Consider the following 20866-nt stretch of genomic DNA (forward strand, 5'->3'; position numbering starts at 1 on the left):
CAGTTTGCCTTTTAGTTTGTTTTGAAAGAATGACCTTTTCACTCTAGCCTGGTCCCAGATCTGTTTGTGCTGTTTTGCCAACACCTGTTGTCATTGTCACGTCAATTGACTTGGCAAGACAGCACAAACAGGACTGGGACCAGGCTATTTTGATACTGCCATGTAAAACGGCCCCTCCAGCACTTGCTGAGACATCAACCACCCCAGACCCAACCACCCCAGACCCTTGCACTGACTCCTACATCCCCACCTCCCCCTCTTAAACACATACTCCCAGAGCAGGTGTGACCATTGTCTCTGCCTGCCAAGTCAGCATCTGAATGGTTGTTAAGGTTTATTTGTGGTGATGGGTGTTGGGTATGAAAGGGGGTAAAATAGGGGGGAGTGATAAGTCAGTGGCCATATTCCTGGCTGACTACGTTGCAGACGCCTGCCAGATCTCACAACACCTGCATAGGTGGTTAACATATCAGTTAACTGCACCACACGATATAGTAATCTGATGCTCTACTGCACAGTCGATGACGTGGCACACAGCCATTGGCAATGTAACGTCTGCAATTTAGTCGGTCTGGAATGCAGCCAGTGTTTTTTGGGAGGATGTCCCTGACTAACTGTTGTGTGTTGAGTAGGAGGAGCTGGTGACGCTGAGGAGGCAGCTGGAGGGAAGGGACAGAGAGGTGAGGAGGTTACATGGCGAGACTGGGTTCAGGACCAACACCCCGGGTGGCATGGACTGTGGAGACAGAGGTGAGATCATGGACCATAGTCACTGTTCCTCTGTGTCTTTACTCTATGGGGTCGTTTTCCGGACACAGATTAAGCCTAGTCCTAGACTAAAAGCATGAAGTGCGGCAGGTAGTCTAGCGGTTAAGAGCGTTCGGCCAGTAACCGAAAGGTTGCTGTTTCGATTCCCGAACCGACTAGGTGAAAAATCTGTCTGTGCCCTTGAGCAAGGCACTTAACCATAATTGCTCCAGGGTCGCTCGCCGTCGGTTGATCAATGGTTGAACCCAGGCAGTGACACCACTCTCCGAGGGTGTTTCAGGTAGTGGGATATGCAAAGAAATATATATATATTTTCCCAATAGGACAAATTTAAGCACCCACCTAATTATTATAATACTGTGTTATTATTATGTCTTTCAAATGTGGTTCTTTGTTCAAGACTAGCCTAAATATGTGTCTGGGAAACCAACCCTATAAGACAAACATGTTCCATTAAGCCCAGATGATAACATTTTAGTAAAGCTTTACTTAAAGCCGATAGTTATAATGCATTATAACGTGTTCTAAGCATGTATGATCATTTGTCTTATTATGCTTAAAAAATATTATCTCAGAAATGTCTGTCATATTTTGTGACAAATCAACATGATTTAAAAGAATCCAGTCTTGACAGAAGTCTTCAGAATCTGGAGCCAGTTTTTGTTTCATACAGTAATTCTGTGTCCTGTTTAGTCTCTCACCCAGATGAAACTCTTAAAAAGAGGCTGAAAGAGAAACGTAAGGTTATGGGTTTTATCAATGCTTGTATTTATTATTATTTGCTCTTGCACAACTGTCACTGTTGCATGTATGGGCATGAATGACCCATCTGAACCTTGCTTCTCCATAACCCATTGGAAAGCTATTTAATATAATGTATACTCTGTGAAATTGTTTTATTATCAGTTCAGATCAGTTCAGGTATCAGGTATTTTAGAACTCAGGGAGGTGAATAAAAAGATTATCAGTGGTTTATATTGCAGAAAGGTTGGCCTTTATGTACTTTAAGAATCGTAGAGTAAGTTTACTTAATGGAAATATCTTAAAGATGAATCTGTTTGTTTTTTGTTCTCCATGGCAACCAGATGAAGTTCAAATGCAAATAGTGTGAAACGCAACCTGCACACAACAACAAGAAATATATACTGTTCAAATTAACTCGCCTGCGCCTCTTTGGTATTGTGATTTCAACAGCCTCAAAAACTTTCTACACAACATATTGATTACAATGGGAATCAAACTTAGGAATTGTGCTTTAAGATTGCATTTGGGATTTTAGATCAAATGTTTTGAGGCGACACTACAGAATTTCAACTTTTTATTTGAGCCTATTTTCATACAGTGCATTCGGAAAGTATTCAGACCACTTTTCCACATTTTGTTACGTTACAGCCTTAAATATTTTCCCTCATTAGTCTACACACAATACCCCATAATGAAGTGAAAACAGGTTTTTAGAAAGTTTTCAAATGTATTACAAAAAAGAAAATACCTTAATTACATATAAGTATTCAGACCCTTTGCTATGAGTCTGGAAATTGACCTCCGGTACATCCTGTTTCCATTGATTGGAGTCCACCTGTGGTAAATTCAATTAATTGGACATGATTTGGACAGGCACACACCTGTCTGTATAAGGTCCCACACTTGACAGTGCATGTCAGAGCAAAAACCAAGCAATGAGGTTGAAAGAATTGTCCGTAGAGCTCCGAGACAGGATTGTGTCGAGGCACAGATCTGGGGAAGGGTACCAAAACATTTCTGCAGCATTGAAGGTCCCCAAGAACACAGTAGCCTCCATTCTTAAATGGAAGTAGTTTGGAACCACCAAGACTCTTCCAAGAGCTGGCCGCCTGGCCAAACTGAGCAATCAGGGGAGAAGGGCCTTGGTCACGGAGGTGACCAAGAACACGATGGTCACTCTGACAGAGCCCCAGAGTTCCTCTGTGGAAAACCTTACGGAAGGACAACCATCTCTGCAGCACTCCACCAATTAAGCCTTTATGGTAGAGTGGCCAGACGGCAGCCACTCCTCAGTAAAAGGCACATGACAGCCCGCTGGGAGTTTGCCAAAAGGCACCTAAAGGACTCTCAGACCATGAGAAACAAGATTGTCTGGTCTGATGAAACCCAGATTGAACTCTTTAGCCTGAATGCCAAGCGTCACATCTGGAGTAAAACTGGCACCATCCCTACGGTGAAGCATGGTGGTGGCACATCTCTGAAGAGACCTGAAAATAGCTGTGCAGCGACGCTCCCCATCCAACCTGACAGAGCTTGAGAGGATCTGCAGAGAAGAATGAGAGGAAACCCCCCAAATACAGGTGTGCCAAGCGTGTAGCGTCATACCCAAGAAGACTCCAGGCTGTAATGTCTGCCAAAGGTGCTTCAACAACGTACTTAGTAAAGAGTCTGAATACTTGTGTGATTTTTCATTTTGTTTTTTTTGTTGCAAAAAATAAACAAAAACAATTGCTTTGTCATTATGGGTTATTGTTTTACAAACAATGTCATCAATTTTAGAATAAGGCTGCAATGTAACAAAATGTGTAAAGTCAAAGGGTCTGAATACTTTCTGAATGCACTGTATCTATTTAACCGTTCAGAAATGAAAGCACAATGCATGTGGAGCGGCAGGTAGCCTAGTGGTTAGAGCATTGAGCCAGTAACATCAGGTTGCTGGTTTGAATAACCGAGCTGACAAGGTGAAAAATCTGTCTGTCTCCTTGAGCAAAGCACTTAACTCTAATTTGCTCCAGGGGCACAGTACTAATATGTCTGATTCACTTAGTAGTGATTCACTTAATAGTGTATAAATTCATGGTAAATAATGTATTGTCATTTTGGAGTCACCTTTATTTTAAATAAGAATAGAATATATACTTGGAACACTTCTACATTCATGTGGATGCTACCATGATTACGGATAATCATGAATCAATCGTGAATACCGATTAGTGAGAAAGATAGTGGCATAAATATCACAAACAACTGCAAATTCATCAAACAAGTTTGTCGATTCACAAGCTTAATGTCGTCATTGTGTGCTAGAAATACAATACCAGTCAAAAGTTTGGACACACCTACTCATTCAAGGGTTTTTCTTTATTTTTACTATTTTCTACTTTGTAGAATAATAGTGAATACATCAAAACTATGAAATGGAATCATGTAGTAAGCAAAATAGTTTTAAACAAATTAAAATATATTTTATGAGATTCTTCAAAGTAGCCAACATTTGCCTTGATGACAGCTTTGCACACTCTTGGCATTCTCTCAACCAGCTTCACCTGGAATGTTTTTCCAACAGTCTTGAAGGAGTTGTGCTGAGCACTTGTTGGCTCCAAATACTAAACTTTTGACAAAATGTATTAAATTATTCATGAATTTGTCTAAATACTTAAGACACCTTGACATTGGGTGACTAGATACATAAAGTGCATTCATTTCTAAACGGTAGAACAGATATGCATGAAAATACCCTTAATTGAAAGGTGATGTTATGTACTTGTCTCGTATACAACATTTGATCTCAAATCTAAAATGCTGGAGTATAGAGAATCATATGAAACGTTTTATCTTCACTGTCCAAATAAATACGTAGGAGAGTGTGTATAAGATCATTACCTACATGTAAAAAGAAAACCACAAAAAAACATCCCTTTCTGCCACCTGTCATGGATGCGAGCTCACTGTTCAGTCTGTGCTTCTATCCTGCTTTTGCCTACAAACAACAATAATCACCTTTTTAACACAGGCCTCTCCTCACCCTTTCCTTATCCCCGTCTCCTCTCACCACTTGCTCCCACCATCAACACCCAGTGTGCTGTCTGCTAACCCTCATCAAAATCATCCTTGTCCTCCTCACAATGTCTCCTCTCATTATTTCTTTGTGACAGAACAGCACATTGACATGGCTGTACTCACCAAGTCCAAATCATCCACCTCAAGATTCCCCCAACTGTGTTAGATGGTGTGTTTATCTTACTGTGAGACTAGGAAGTGGTTAGGCTAGATGGACAGGGAGCCAAAATGTCCCTCAGGAGCATTCCCTGTCCGTTTAGATAGTACTGTTGTATAACGATGTATATTGACAACGGACAGAGACGCCACTCTATATATATATATATATATATATATATATATATATATATATACACTGTTGTACCATGGGTCACAATGGATGAGTCAGTCAGAGGACCCCAGACATATCTTTGCCCAGAATTGACCATGGTTGACTGCTGTATATTCACTTGCTGAAATCCAGTTCTACACCCTCCAGATGTGGAAGTGCAGAGAATGAAAAAAGCGGTGGAGTCACTGATGGCAGCTAATGAGGAGAAGGTACAGTGAACTACAGTTGACCCCCTCACCCCATCTCATTACTCTCGGATAGTTTGTCTTGTCAAGTTTAATGTGGCAGGCCAAAGAAGAGGTTACAACCTGTTCAAAAAAATTATCTCTCTGTACCGTGTCACCCCTCTGCACCTGTAGGATCGTAAGATTGAGGAGCTGAGGCAGTCGCTGCAGCGCTACAAGAAGGTCCAGGACATGGTGATGTCAGTGCAAGAGAAGAAAGGTTTGAGAAGCCATGTTCTATTTCTAAAACCATGTCCGATCACCTTGATGTATATCAAATCAAATTTTATTAGTCACATGCGCCAAATACAACAGGTGTAGTCCTTACAGTGCAATGCTTATTTACGAGCCCCTAACCAACAATGCAGTTTCAAAAAATACAGACAAGAATAAGAGATAAAAGTAACAAGTAATTAAAGAGCAGCAGTGAAATAACAATGGCGGGACTGTATACAGGGGGTACCGATACAGAGTCAATGTGAGGCACCGGTTATTTGAGGTAGTATGTACGTGTAGGTAGAGTTATTAAAGTGACTATGCATACAGCTGAAGTCGGAAGTTTACATACACTTAGGTTGGAGTTCTTGTTAACAGATAGTTTTGGCAAGTCAGTTAAGACATCTACTTTGTGCATGACAAGTCATGTTTCCAACAATTGTTTACAGACAGATTATTTCACTTATAATTCACTGTATCACAATTCGTGGGTCAGAAGTTTACATACACTAAGTTGACTGTGCCTTTAAACATCTTGGAATATTCCAGAAAATTATGGCATGGCTTTAGAATCTCTGATAGGCTAATTGACATAATTTGAGTCAATTGGAGGTGTACCTGTGGATGTATTTCAAGGCCTACCTTCAAATTCAGTGCCTCTGCTTGACATCATGGGGAAATCAAAAGAAATCAGCCAAGACCTCAGGGGGAAAAAAATTGTAGACCTCCACAAATCTGGTTCATCCTTGGGAGAAATGTCCAAATGCTTGAAGGTACCACGTTCATCTGTACAAACAATAGCACGCAAGTATAAAGAAGCTTGGCCCCGGTGATGTACTGGAACGTTCGCACTATCCTCTGTAGTGCCTTGCGGTCAGAGGCCGAGCAGTTGCCATACCAGTGAGTGATGCAACCAGTCAGGAGGCTCTCGATGGTGCAGCTGTAGAACTTTTGAGGATCTGAGGAGCCATGCCAAATCTTTTGTCTCCTGGGGGGGAATAGGTTTTGTCGTGCCCTCTTCACGACTGTCTTGGTGTGCTTAGTTTGTTGGTGATGTGGACGCCAAGGAACTTGAAGCTCTCAACCTGCTCCACTACAGCCCCGTCAATGAGAATGGGGGCATGCTCACTCCTCCTTTTCCTATGGTCCACAATCATCTCCTTTGTCTTGATCACATTGAGGGAGAGGTTATTGTCCTGGCACCACACGGCCAGGTCTCTGACCTCAGCCTATAGGGAGGGCTCATCGTTGTTGGTGATCAGGCCTGTGTCAGCGGCAAATTTAATGATGGTGTTGGAGTCGTGCCTAGCCGTGCCGTCATGATTGAACAGGGAGTACAGGAGAGAACTGGGCATACACCCATGAGTGGGCCCCTGTGTTGAGGATCAGCTTGGCGGATGTGTTGTTCTCTACTCTTACCACCTGGGAGCGGCCTGTTAGGAAGTCCAGGATCCATTTGCAGAAGGAGGTGTTTTGTCCCAGGGTCCTTAGCTTATTGATGAGCTTTGAGGGCATTTTGCTGTTGAACGCTGAGCTCTAGTCAATGAATAGCATTCTCACTTAGGTGTTCCTTTTGTCCAGGTGGGAAAGGGCAGCGTGGAGTGCAATGGATATTGCATCATCTGTGGATCTGTTGGGGTGGTATGCAAATTGGAGTAGGTCTAGGGTTTTTGGGATGAGGATGTTGTGAGCCATGACCAACCTTTCAAGGCACTTCATGGTTACAGTGCTATGGGTCGGTATTTGTTTACGCAGGTTATCTTAGTGTTTTTGGACACAGGACTATGGTGGTCTGCTTGAAACATGTTGGTATTAGACTCGGACAGGGAGAGGTTGAAAATGTCAGTGAAGACACTTGCCAGTGGTCAGTGCATGCTCGGAGTACACGTCCTGGTGATCCATCTTGCCCTGTGGCCTTGTGAATGTTGACCTGTTTAAAGGTCTTACTCGCATCGACTGTGGAGAGTGTGATCACACAGTCATCCGGAATAGCTGGTGCTCTCATGCATGTTTCAGTGTTTGCTTCAAAGTGAGCGTTGAAGTAATTTAGCTCGTCTGGTAGGCTCGTGTCCCTGGGCAGCTCTTGGCTGTGCTTCCCCTTGTAGTCTGTAATGGTTTGCAAGCCCTGCCACATCCGATAAGCGTCAGAGCCGGTGTAGTACGATGCTGACCGTGTGAATGACTTGTCAGATGCAGTTTAAGTAGTGATACAGAAGTGATTTGTAAGAGCTGATAGAAGTGTTCTTGAAGTCAAAGCTTTAAATTTCAAAGCTTCACATTTCTGGCATTGGGCTCCAATAGAATGGACAACTCTGAACTCTCTCTCTAGGCTACATTCAAAGCTGACTGCTAAAAATAACTCCTCTTCCATTCCAGACAAAACCAAAGATGGTGAGAGTGATGAGAGTAACAGCGACAACTTCCTCTCTGTGATGTCAACGACAACCACCCCGGTTGCCCTGGAGTCGGAGAGGCACGCGCTAGCTGGAGTCGAGGAAGTAGGAGTGAAGAGCCCAGACGAGGTACAGGATTACGTGATGATTTATAGATTGACTAAACAGGCTAAGGCCCTCGGATCACGGAACAGATTATATTTCTATGAGTTCATCTGTCACCCTCATTAGACCTTCTCAAAAATCCTTGATGTCCTCCAACCAATGAAACAGTCAATGATGACACATGCTGTCCTTAGATTTCACACTTCTGAACGAGGTGTTGAGTCGCTGTCACTTTGTCAAATTAGTCTGATAACATTAAATGTAGCTTTGCAGTGACACTTGTCTTTTTGAATTATGACAACACCATTGTCTTGACTGCTCGTTAGCCTTAGTCTACTAAATCGTGAAAACACCTTGACACAACAGAGAAAAGTAACATCTGACTTTGATGGCGGTTGTATTTTACTACATGGTTTTCCCCGTTTTGGTCCTCTGCATCAATGCATAGCTGGAGACGCACTATGGAGCTACTGAAGTGCCTTCGGCAACAACCCGCCCTACAGTCCAGTCAGCCTGCGCTCTGAGCGTGCCAGAGCTTAACCAAGCTGAACCTGAGAGGTGAGCTGAACTAGATGCTTATCTATAATCTTTGTAACGGGCTTCAGCTAAACCTGTGGGACAATTTCCACATTTCTTCCAGAACAACATCTGCTTTTCTTCAAGAACAACGTTAGTGTTTGGCTTTGGGTGTCTGTCCAGTGCTGTTCTTTTTACTAGGAACCAAACGGGACAAAGCGGGAACGGACCTACCTGAATTTCCCCAATAGACACTCTTGTTTACATTGCAAAATGTTTTGCTACTGTGTACACACCTGTTGATGAACAAAGTACCTTCATTTGAACATTAGATGAACAAAGTACCTGTGTACCTTAGTTTGCCCCTGAGCAGAGCTGACTAGGAAAGAGAGATGTCTTGAATGGTGTGTAGACCTAGTTCCTCAAATGAGACTCGGCTGTGGAAAAGGTCAACGCTGAGGCAAGATGAGGAGTGATATCTTGCATTAGTGATATCTTACCTTAGATGAACAAAGTACCTGTGTACCTTAGTTTGCCCCTGAGCAGAGTGAGCTGACTAGGAAAGAGAGATTTCTTGACTGATGTGTAGACCTAGTTCCTTAAATGAGACCTGGCTATGGAAAAGGTTAACACCTAGGCAAGATATCACGCCTCATCTTGCCTTAGCGTGGTAAATGGGGCATAATTCATGACATTTGGACACCACAAGGTCCAAGGTGTCCCATAAGGGTGTTTAAATCTGCTTGACTGACAAATAAGGCTTCCTACGACAAATATCGATAGCCTCCACACCCATGTTTGACAGTGTACAGTATAGCGTGTAGCAGGCAGCTCACAGCTTGTCTGTGTTAGCATGGTGTTAGCGTCCCAACACTCTGCAGCGAGGCAGGGGATCAGGAAGTGTCACAGGAGGCTCCCCTATCATGTGATACTCCACAGTGAGTATGCCCATGGTGTGAAGCCACATGTCGTTATCCTTTTGCTTAAAGCTTCCGCTGTCTGTCAGATTGTCTTCCTGCCGAAGGCCAGCAGTTCAGTACCGCACTTTGACCGCACCACTTGGCACATTGACTAGATTAAAGTCTTGTAGTGTTCACTGTGATGAACTTTGCCATTTTAGGTCCCTGCGTGTCCCAAAGTCAGCGAGTCAGGAAAACTTGTATGTCAGCAACAGTGAAAAGGTAAAGATATTTCTGAATTCCCTTGAAGTTCTAAAGTCATCATTAATCATGATTTGATTTGATCATTGAATTTTGTCATTAACACTCCATCCCATCCCCTGTGACAGATTACATTGGTGATTGACGAAAAGCCAACAGAGGTGAGTCTGTTCTCTACAGTCCTTCCATATTTCGGGGTCAGACACTTTATTTTTTGCTTCTCCTTCCTTTATCATTCTTTAAATTGTTTTCCTCTTTGGCCTCATCCGTCTTGTTAAAAGGCTGATAACCTATTCCTTATGAGGTTAGCATCCTCAGTAAAGTGAGTGAGTTTCACCTTGGTTTCATTGCATGTGTTTGATTGCCTTCTATCATATTGCATTGAAATTGATCAATCCTTTACACTTAAAGCCAACTCTACACTGTCAGTTATTTTCAAATGCAATTTTTATTTATTACTACTTGTCTGTGAAATGACCTGCTTCTGGCATTGTGTGAACTGATTTAGCAGATAACGGCTATTTTGAAGGAGGTTTTTACTTGCAATGACTGTGATATGTTTATTTGTACCTACTGTGCCTTAGTTGAATGCGCTGATTGTAAGTCACTCTGGATAAGAGCGTCCGCTAAATGACTAAAATGTCAAATTGACGTGTCAACTCTGTATTTTACTACTGTTCAGAATAAGGCTGTGGAGGACATCGGTAAGATCAGCGAGCGCCCGCCCAGGTCTCCCTCTTCATCTCGCCCAGAGGACGACAGCTTCGGTACCAAGAAGGCTCGCTCCTCCTTTGGCCGAGGCTTCTTCAAGATCAAGGGGGGCAAGAGGACAGCCAGCACCCCTAACCTGGGTAAGATAGGGTGGATGGATGGCCTAATGTGCGTGAATGGGCTGTGGGTCTCAGGTGCAAGCTTTGTGGGGACAGGTCCCATATACACAAAGCAACTTAGAGGAGGAGTGCTGATCTTGGATCAGCTCCTCCCTGTCCATGTAACTTTGTTCATTATGAACTTAAAGGCAAAACCGATCCTAGAGCAGCAGTCTTACTCTGAGATGCTTTTTTAAATAAGGGCCCAGATGTAACCCTGCTACTCAATGGTTTTTGACAGTTATTTTGCTTCTTTTGTGCTCTTTTGACTTGAACTGTTAATGACATGATTAGTAAGATTGTAGTGTTATTCTTTGCTTTTAAATATATGTGCAGTGTATATACAGCAAAATGTCTTTCTCTGAGCAATTGTATTAGTATAAAATAATAAAATATCCACATTTTTTGGAGCATAGAATATAGCCTAGTATTTTAAATGATTTATTTTATACAGCCATTCCTCATCTTTATCAAGGCTGCCAATAAATTCGAACCCCACGTGTTTCTGACACTTAATTCAGACAGTAAGGAAGTTAGAGGAGAAACAATGGGAAGGGTTTACACAGGGAGTCATATCTGACATGCATGGGAGTGGTACCACACCGGCTCTGCACAGTCTTTGTTTTATTCTGAAGACTGAGCGGTTCTTTACAAAGAGCTTAGTTTTTCGGATGTAGCTTTTTTTAAATTTAAATGTATGTTCCTTAAACCACACCCATAGTTAAAATACATACAAACAGCATAATTACTAGTCCTACAAACTGTTCTCCCTGTCTGATTATGAAAATGTAGCCTAGTGTGTGTGCTTTGTATGTATGTGTTATCTGCCTCCTGCCCCTACCATCATACTATGAATATATCCCCTGTTGTTTTTCCCTTCAGTAACCTTTGACCTCTTTGTGCTTTGTGTAATGCATTGTGATGACCGCAGCTAGATTGCAAGTGCCCCTATGCTAGGTACAGAATAATGGAGCCATTATGTCTTCAGGGCAAGGCGAGCTGCAGTATGGCCTCTCTGGAGGAATGACCAGTACTGGATATATGACCCCTGACCTCATAACATTCCCCCCCCACCCCATTCCTTCCCAAACACACTCAACCAACTGTTGACTTTTGACTTTCACCTAACTCACAAACTTGTGTAAGCTGAAGTGTCCTTTGTAATTAAATGTCTCCCAACACTTAGAAATGTATTATAGGTTTTGAACTCTCTTGGGTGCCCACTTTATATGGTATATGAGTTGAGGGTGACTTCTATATTCCAAGACATATTGGTAGACATGTTGGTAGAAAGTAAGGGTAGGAATTTCTATTCTTTGTAATTCAATTTCAGAACTCATGATTCACCCAAGTCTTAAAAATCTTGGCGGTGACCTTTTTTATTCCAAGACTTAATGAAACATGCTCATGTTGATATAACTTGGGAGTTCATGCATAGAGAAGAAAGGGTTTGAATTTCCACTCTAGACATTTGACATAGAGGTTACTCTCAGGCCACCATGCACCCATGGCAAGGCCCTGTCGTGGCTCCTATTGTGGTCGTCCGTTTAGTATATAATTCTACAGTAGCTACACCATACTTCCTTGTATACAACCACACCCATGTTACCAGCGGTTGTTCCTCGCCAAACTGCTTTTTATGAGCACCAGTGCTGGACAGCATCAAAGCTGAGAGACAGCGTTTTGTATGCAAACTCTGCATGTATATGGGCTCTTTTCTATTTCTGTTCAAACTCCCCTCGCACCAAACCATATCTGGGTCTTATTACCAGATGATGTCATCTGCAATGATGCCACCCCATAGGAATTGAACTGCCAACATTCATATAGCCGTTTCCTTAAACGCACTAACCACCGACAGATCCTGACTGTTGTTGTTTCTCAAGTTAGACCACCTCTCTCTCCCATGTACATGCTCAGTGAGGTGAGTCTCCTTTAGGAATGTGTGTTTGCACTAATTATCCTCTGTTTAAGTCTAATAAGGAAATGGGAATTGTATGCATTTCAGTCCTGTTTTGTCTTTACACCAGTGCATAACTAGTCTTTGAATTATGTAAGTCCTATAACTAAAGTTCTCTTTAGTGTTTTTCTAGTCTCCACTCCATTGCATGCATTAAGGGGGGTTCTACTAACTTAACATATGGAATTGTTTTAAAATGGTTCTGCCGTAGATCATTTAGCAACTTGATTTAGAATTTTAGATTGAATTTGGACTTTACTGCTGTAGCCCAAAGAAACACATTGAATAACATTCATAAATGGCACAAAATAAATCATAAGGAATAAGGTTTTAGAGTGTCTGTCCTATATCTAGGAGATCTAATAATGCAAGATGGGGTGGGGACACAACGACATCCATACTTCCATTTAGTGATGCACCAATATGACATTTTTGGTCGATACTGATGTTTTCCTTGCCAAAAAAACCACGCTTTTTAGCGGCCTTTTAAGCATTCTCGTACAGTTAAATAGTTAACTCACACATGGACGCAGCGGTCTAAGGTACTGCATCTCAGTGCAAGAGGCGTCACTGCAGTCCCTGGTTCGAATCCAGGCTGTATCACATCCGGCCGTGATTAGGAGGCACATTTGGCCCAGCGTCGTCCTGTTTTGGCCGGGGTAGGCAATAATTGTAAATAAGAATTTGTTCTTAACTGATTTGCCTTGTTAAAGGTTACACACACACACACACACAGACACACACACACACACTGACCAAAAAGTTATTTTGTTGGGATTTACGCATGTCCCCATTACCAGTAGAATATAATCAAAACCCATATCTTTCACTTACGTGCTGTTCTGTTTCGTTGTTCATTTGTTCAGTCGTTTCTTTCTCAACCAGGATTTCTCATACTATGGAACCCCTTTTGGGTCTTTGCGTGTCAAAAAAGATACACGTCAAATAATGCTGTTTGACATGTCTCTGTCCCAGCTATTTGACCAATCAGGACCTGAATATGACTGCACATCACATAATTTAAGTTCATTCTTGTTTTACATAGTTATTGCACATTGATTACACGATCACTCGTATCTCATATGTCACAATGAGTCATCGATACGTGTGCTATGATGCTGGTAAAGTTATCTCGCGCACCTACAGTGCTGGTCATTAAAAACAAATCTTGCTAGCTCATGGATGCAATCAATGTTCTTCCCCCAAAACATAGCAAAACGATCATCTGTTTCAATAGCTATACTTAGCTCGCTAACTATATAGCTAGGTGTCATCTAAAATAACCCTAATTTATAAGACAGTTCTTATTTGATTAATGATGGTCGGGCCAATCTATGTGAAGCTAGCCACAATAAGGATTAGCCACAATAGTGAACTTTTCGGTTAGCCTTCAAAATTAATGTATGTCTTTGACAGTGATGCAAATTAATACAATTAGTGGAATGCCATAATGGAATAGATCATGCTAAATGAGTTTGGAATGTTATAATAAAAACGACAAAAGACAATTTGTTACTTTAACAAAAATCTGTTGAAATCACACTGGATGTATTATACTTTAGAATTGCATTGGGGGCATACGTATTTCACTATACAGCCTTAGCTATGGATTGTGGATCAATGACATGGGATATCAGACTACACAGTGACACCCAGAGAATGTTAGCATCGTAGCTCTTATTGCGGGACTCTGAAACAGATGTGAATTGAGCCACATTTATTGTCAACCTATGTGTATTGAACACTATTCCAGAGGAAAAACAATACTGCGTGGATGTTTTGGAGTCTGATAACTCTGAGGAGGACATTGGGAAAACATATCTTGGGTATTGAGTAGACTGATACCCCATTTCATTGATCCTTAGGTAAAGCTGTACAGTGGAATATGAATGTCAATACACACAATAGGCTGACTGGGGAGGTGTTTTCACACAGTCACAGTCCCGCGATAAGCGCTACAGTGCTAATATTTGAGTGAACTCTTCACAGTTGTGTTCTGTGGGTGTCACTGAGTAGACTGATATACCCCATTTCATTGCTTCTTATTCCAACCTTGTTTAACATTATATAGTCTAAATATGGCACAATTCCACCAATTATGACCTTCTGCATCACTTTCAAAGAGGTACTTTTATTTTAAAGGCGAACCGCATATTACGCTATTGTGCCTAATCCTTTTTGTGGCTAGCATCACAACACAACCCTGTCCAGTCGAGCCTCACTAGCCAGATGAAGCTAGCTGGCTGCTTATATCATTAGCTTCTGGCAACAGGGTTAAGTAGCTGGCTAGCTATTTATTTTCATGAACTAAAGTTCAATTTCAATAAGCAAACAACACGTGGCTACCTAGCTAATATTTACAAGGATTCCTAAGTCATTGCTAAGAATAATGAAAATGACTGCAGTTTCTAATGGCCATTTGTTTTCAGGCTGGTTGTATTGTTGCCTGCTCGGTACCAAGCTAAAGCTAGCTCCCCCAGAAGTTGTGGTCAAACAAATAATGCTTTATTACCAACCGACAGCAGTGGAGAAGGTTGAAAGTTTTAAGTTCTTCGGCGTACACATCACAGACAGACTGAAATGGTCCACTCACACAGACAGTGTGGTGAAGAAGGCACAACAGCGCCTCTTCAACCTCAGGAGGCTGAAGAAATTTGGTGTGACACCCAAAACCCTGACAAACTTTTACAGATGCACAATCGAGAGCATCCTGTCGGGTTGTATCACAGCTTGGTACGGCAACTGCACCGCCCTCAACCGCACGGCTCTCCAGAGGTTGCCCTACCTGCCCTCCATGACACCTACAGCACCCAATGTCACAGGAAGGCCAAAAAGATCATCATAGACATCAACCACCCGAGCCACTGCCTGTTAACACCGCTACCATCCAGAAGGCGAGGTCAGTACAGGTGCATCAAAGCTGGGACAGGGAGACTGAAAAACAGCTTTTATCTCAAGGCCATCAGACTGCTAAACAGCAATCACTAACTCAGAGAGGCTGCTGCCTACATAGACTCTTATCACTGGCCACTTTAATAAATGGATCACTAGTCATTTTATACAATGCACTCTAAATAATGCCACTTTAATAATGTTTACATATCTTACATTACTCATATCACATGTAATACTGTATTTTAAACCATCTATTGCACTGTGCCTATGAAGCTTGGCCATCACTCATCCATATATTTACATATACATATTCTCATTCACCCCTTTTAGATTTGTGTGTGTTAGGGAGTTGTTGGGGAATTGTTTGATTACTTTTTAGATATTACTACACTCACTGTCGGAACTAGAAGCACAAGCATTTCGCTACACTCGCATTAACATCTGCCAACCATGTGACAAATAGATTTTGATTTGTAAACACATCGTTTGTGCTGGTGTTTCCTTGTTTGTAGACTTTTTTTGTACATCTTTGACAGTGCTACTGATAGTAGTGGTGGCGCTTGGTTTGCACGTGCAAATTCAGAACACACAACATTCTATAACAGAACTGTTATTTGACATGTCAAATTAAAGCTTATTTAACACATCAAATAGTGTTATTTGACGTTTATCTTTTTGACACGCAAAGACTCAAACGGCATTGCTCAGAGCCTCATCTTCCCATAGAGTGCAGACCAAACCGTTCAGAATTAGAAAATATTTATTAACTTTATTTTTAAAGTATATCCAATATTCCCAATAGCAGTAGTGTAAATGAATGACTATTATAAACCAATAGTTTTTACTCCTTAACTCCATCTCCTCCCTTCTTCAACACGCTCCCTTTGATGCTGTAACGTTTGCATGATCTATATTTGTAACCTAGCTACATCTCTAGCTATACATTTTATCCGGTTTACAAAGATACAAAAATGATCTAAAAGCCTTCATCTCTGCTGAAATTAACTACCAAATGTCATTCTTGGTGAGCTGCACTTCTGCAACTGCGTTATAGTGATTGGGTGTTGACGCCATAATAATCAATTCCCTGCCCCTTCGACTCACATTTCTCCGCTAGGAATCGACTCCTAAGATTCATTATTTTTGCAACAGAGGAAACTATTTGCCCTAGTCTACTTCGAGAACACAAACTATCGCATCTTTCACAGCAAAGAAAGAGCGAGCTAGAGAGGGAAAGGGCGATGGGAGAGGCACAACCAGGTATAGGTAGGCATGTCAGCCATCAGGTAGACAGACATGGGAGTCGAGGGATCGATTCTTTTGAAGAATAGAGGAGGAAACCAGAGCGCCTTCATTTTGCTATTTGAATGGTTATACCAGTGACCGTGGACGTTTGCCTGACAAGTAACTGTTACTGGAAATTCCATAACTGTCACAGCCCTATCGGACGCTACAGATGTTTTTGTGAGATGTCTCCTTGTCTTACAAACAGCGCTGTAGCTCTGCCACTTTCCACCGCAGATGTGGAAGGCCGACATCAGGTAGCCCATGCAAGGAATAGATCTCTAGCTTAAACAGACAGGTTTTATGGGTATTTAAAACATTTTTAATTAGCGGGTTATAACAGACCAGACTGTCAGGGTATTAGTGTTGATGCCATCCCCATGATCTCGTTGTCTGGGGGTTGCCTCAGCCTCTGACCCTGGGAAGCAGATATCTGTGCATGGTTTTGTCTGAAATGGCACCCTATTCCCTATACGGTGTACTATTAACCAGAGCCCTGGACAAATGTAATGCAATACATAGGAAATAGGGTGCCATTTTGGACACGCCCCATGGCTGTCACCTTAGTCAGCATGGTAGCATGGCGGTGCTGATGCCTTGTTTGTACAGCTGAGACCGTGCGAGAGGGGGGCACTGACCATCTGGACCTGGCCGGGCTACCCCAGAGGTCAGCCATCAGTGACAGCACCAACACACTGACCAGTGTGACCTCCACTACCTCTCCCGAGGGCAAGAAGAAGTCCAGGGGAATCAAGGCACTCTTTGGAAAGTGAGTGTAAAGATCATTGGTACGGAACACCAAACGAAGGACACTAACTGAAAGGGAGTGATTACTTGAATTTGTCCAATACAAAATGCTTGTTTTCGTTTTCTGTTCCAAAACAATTTTCTCCGATGTGCACTAATGAATACAACCCTGGTTAATCAATATACAGCTGAAGTCACCTTAGCCAAATACATTTAAACTCAGTTTTTCACAATTCCTGACATTTAATCCTAGTTAAAATTCCCTGTTTTAGGTCAGTTAGGATCACCACTTTATTTTAAGAATGTGAAATGTCAGAATAATAGTAGAGAGAAATGATTTGTTTCAGCTTTTATTTCTTTCATCACATTCCCAGTGGGTCAGAAGTTTACATTAACTCAATTAGTATTTGGTAGCATTGCCTTTAAATTGTTTAACTTTAGTCAAACGTTTCGGGTAGCCTTCCATAAGCTTCCCACAATAAGTTTGGTGAATTTTGGCCCATTCCTCCTGACAGAGCTGGTGTAACTGAGTCAGGTTTGTAGGCCTCCTTGCTCGCACACGCTTTTTCAGCTCTGCTCATACATTTTCTATAGGATTGAGGTCAGAGCTTTGCGATGGCCACTCCAATACCTTGACTGTGTTGTCCTTAAGACATTTTGCCACAACTTTGGAAGTATGCTTGGGTTTATTGTCCATTTGGAAGACCCATTTGCGACCAAGCTTTAACTTCCTGACTGATGTCTTGAGATTTAATATATCCACATAATTTTCCTACCTCATGATGCCATCTATTTTGTGAAGTGCACCAGTCCCTCCTGCAGCAAAGCATCCACACAACATGATGCTTCACGGTTGGGATGATGTTCTTCGGCTTGCAAGCCTCCCTCTTTTTCCTCCAAACATAACAATAGTCATTATGGCCAAACAGTTCTATTTTTGTTTCATCAGACCAGAGGACATTTCTCCAAAATAGTACTATTTTTGTCCCCATGTGCAGTTGCAAACCGTAGTCTGGCTTTTTTATGGCTGGTTTTGGAGCAGTGGCTTCTTCCTTGCTGAGCGGCCTTTCAGGTTATGTCGATATACGACTTGTTTTACTGTGGATATAGATACTTTTGCAGCTGTTTCCTCCAGCATCTTCACAAGGTCCTTTGATGTTGTTCTGGGATTGATTTGCACTTTTCGCACCAAAGTATGTTCATCTCTAGGAGACAGAACGCATCTCCTTCCTGCGCGGTAATGAGGGCTGCTTGGTTCCATGGTGTTTATACTTGCGTACTATTGTTGTACAGATGAACGTGGTACCGTCAGGCGTTTGGAAGTTGCTCCCAAGGATGAACCTGACTTGTGGAGGTCTACAATTTATTTTCTGAGGTCTTGGCTGATTTCTTTAGATTTTCCCATGATGTCAAGCAAAGAGGCACTGAGTTTGAAGGTAGGCCTTGAAATACATCCACAGGTACACCTCCAATTGACTCAAATGATGTCAATTAGCCTATCAGAAGCTTCTAAAGCCGTGACGTTTTCTGACATTTTCCAAGCTGTTCAAAGACAGTCAACTTAGTGTATGTAAACTTCTGACCCATTGGAATTGTGATACAGTGAATTATAAGTGAAATGATCTTGTCTAAACAATTGTTGGAAAAATTACTTGTCATGCTCAAGTAGATGTCCTAACTGACTTGCCAAATCTATAGTTTAACAAGAAATTTGTGGAGTGGTTGAAAACGAGTGACTCCAACCTTAGTGTATGTAAACTTCCGACTTGCATGTTTTGGAGAAGTTATTTTATTTAAAAAATTGCTTTCTGCAGTGGTTACTCTACCACTCCACAACTTTCAACCATGACCAAACTTAATTTATTATTATTATTATTATTTTTTCCTTTTAAGGCTGAGGAGAAGTCAGTCCACCACATTCAACCTGGATGACAACCTATCAGAGCCGGTCGAGTTCAAGAGAGGCGGAGTCCGGGCCACAGCAGGACCCAGGCTGGGATGGTCCCGGGACCTACAGCAATCACCCAACACGTTAGTGTGAATGTGCACTCACCTTGAATTAATTTGAAACGACAAGTTAGTGTGCACAGTGCACTCCCCTTGAATAATGATGATGAGGAAGTTAAATCGAAACTACAATGGTCAAGTCATTCAGAAATATAAGCTAGCGTGTCCTACTGTAATTCTCTCGCTTGTAGTGACCTGGACACCCCGTTTGCCCACTGGTCCAAGGAGCAGGTGTGTGACTGGCTGCAGGAGCAGGGACTGGGGCTCTACCTGAACATGGCCCACGTGTGGATCTCTTCTGGACAGACTCTGCTGCAGGCCTCACAGCAGGATCTAGAGAGGGTGAGAACTGAGCAGGAGAGATTGTATCTCAATGAGACTGATCTGTATGAATAAAGGTTAAATGGAATGAAAAAACACCTGCAGTACACCTACAGTACAACCATATGTTATTTGTTATTATAAACTGGGTGGTTCGAGCCCTGAATGCTGATTGGCTGACCACCGTGGTATATCAAACCATATAATCTAGAGGCGAAAGAAACGCACACCTATTTAGGCGAGGTGCTGGCTTGAGGAGTGGAACACTTAAAAAATAAAACATAAAGGAGAGCCGCAAACTCTAGGAGCTCAGAAGCAAAAAATGTTATGTCCAACGTTTCGACAGACAAGCTGCCTTCATCAGGGTATAATGACAACACTGCGGGATGACTAATTTATGTAGTGCCAAAAGAGAGAGACAGGTGTCTGTAATCATGGCTGTGTGTGGCCGGATATCATTGGTTAATTCTCATATTAAAACAGCATACAAAAAACAAATGGATAGCGTACGATCATAGGTACAATTTGGCTACATCAGCCTACAAACATTTACAGTAGCAAAATCACATTAATTGCTTCAGATTAGTCTACGTTGAGATCGAAGGGAGCAAGGGCCTTTAAATTAAAGATCCAGACAGCCTCTTGTTTTAACAATAAATTGTCGAGGTCACCCCCTCTCCTAGGGAGGTTGACATGTTCGAAGCCAATATAATGTAGAGACGAAATTGAGTGGTTTCCTTCCAAAAAGTGGGCCGCAACTGGGTAAGTCGAGTTTTTGCACCTAATCGTGCTACGATGCTCCAAGATATGTACTTTTAATTTGATCTTTGTTTTACCCACAAAATTTTTGACAAGTTATAAGATAAATAACTGCCTTAGTAGAGCATGTGATAACACCTTTGATTGGGATCTGTTTCCCTGTTTGGGGGTGTTTGAAGGATCTACATTTAAGTGCCATTGCATTGAGCACAGCCATTACATTTGTATTTTCCATCCAGTAGGGGTGCAAATACACGCTGTGCAGGGATATCTTGGGGTGGTAAATCAGAGTTTACCAATTGATGTCTGAGTTTTCTGCACCACGAGAATACGACCAATGGAAGGTCTGAAAACACATTACCGATACGATCATCGGATCATAGAATGTGCCAATGTTTGAACGATTCCCTTAATTTGTTCAGAGCACTTTGAATAGCGGGTAGTTAGAACGCAAGAACGACAGGCAGTTAACCCACTGTTCCTAGGCCGTCATTGAAAATAAGAATT

The 20866-nt window shown here is 42.0% G+C and overlaps 1 protein-coding gene across 6 annotated transcripts in view; it reads left to right on the top strand.

The window, feature by feature from the left end:
• LOC109889524 (liprin-beta-1-like) overlaps nt 1-20866 on the top strand; it is a 70983-nt gene that overhangs the window by 30847 nt on the left and 19270 nt on the right. For 3 of the 6 annotated variants that reach the window (XR_004209720.1, XM_020481004.2, XM_020481006.2), the window contains 12 exons: nt 633-750; nt 1462-1506; nt 5051-5112; nt 5263-5347; nt 7720-7865; nt 8290-8399; nt 9478-9538; nt 9646-9678; nt 10200-10368; nt 17135-17294; nt 19166-19303; nt 19471-19621. Coding sequence is in view for 5 of the 6 variants with exons in the window: in XM_020481004.2 (XP_020336593.1) it covers nt 633-750; nt 1462-1506; nt 5051-5112; nt 5263-5347; nt 7720-7865; nt 8290-8399; nt 9478-9538; nt 9646-9678; nt 10200-10368; nt 17135-17294; nt 19166-19303; nt 19471-19621 (1278 nt within the window). In the remaining variant the exon portion in view is untranslated. Of the gene's footprint in view, nt 1-632; nt 751-1461; nt 1507-5035; nt 5113-5262; nt 5348-7719; nt 7866-8289; nt 8400-9477; nt 9539-9645; nt 9679-10199; nt 10369-17134; nt 17295-19165; nt 19304-19470; nt 19622-20866 lie in introns of all 6 variants that reach the window. The other 3 variants (XM_020481007.2, XM_020481005.2, XM_031822937.1) reach the window with 2 other exon arrangements.

Source organism: Oncorhynchus kisutch, linkage group LG4 (assembly GCF_002021735.2).
Source record: "Oncorhynchus kisutch isolate 150728-3 linkage group LG4, Okis_V2, whole genome shotgun sequence".
NCBI classification, from domain to species: domain Eukaryota; kingdom Metazoa; phylum Chordata; class Actinopteri; order Salmoniformes; family Salmonidae; genus Oncorhynchus; species Oncorhynchus kisutch.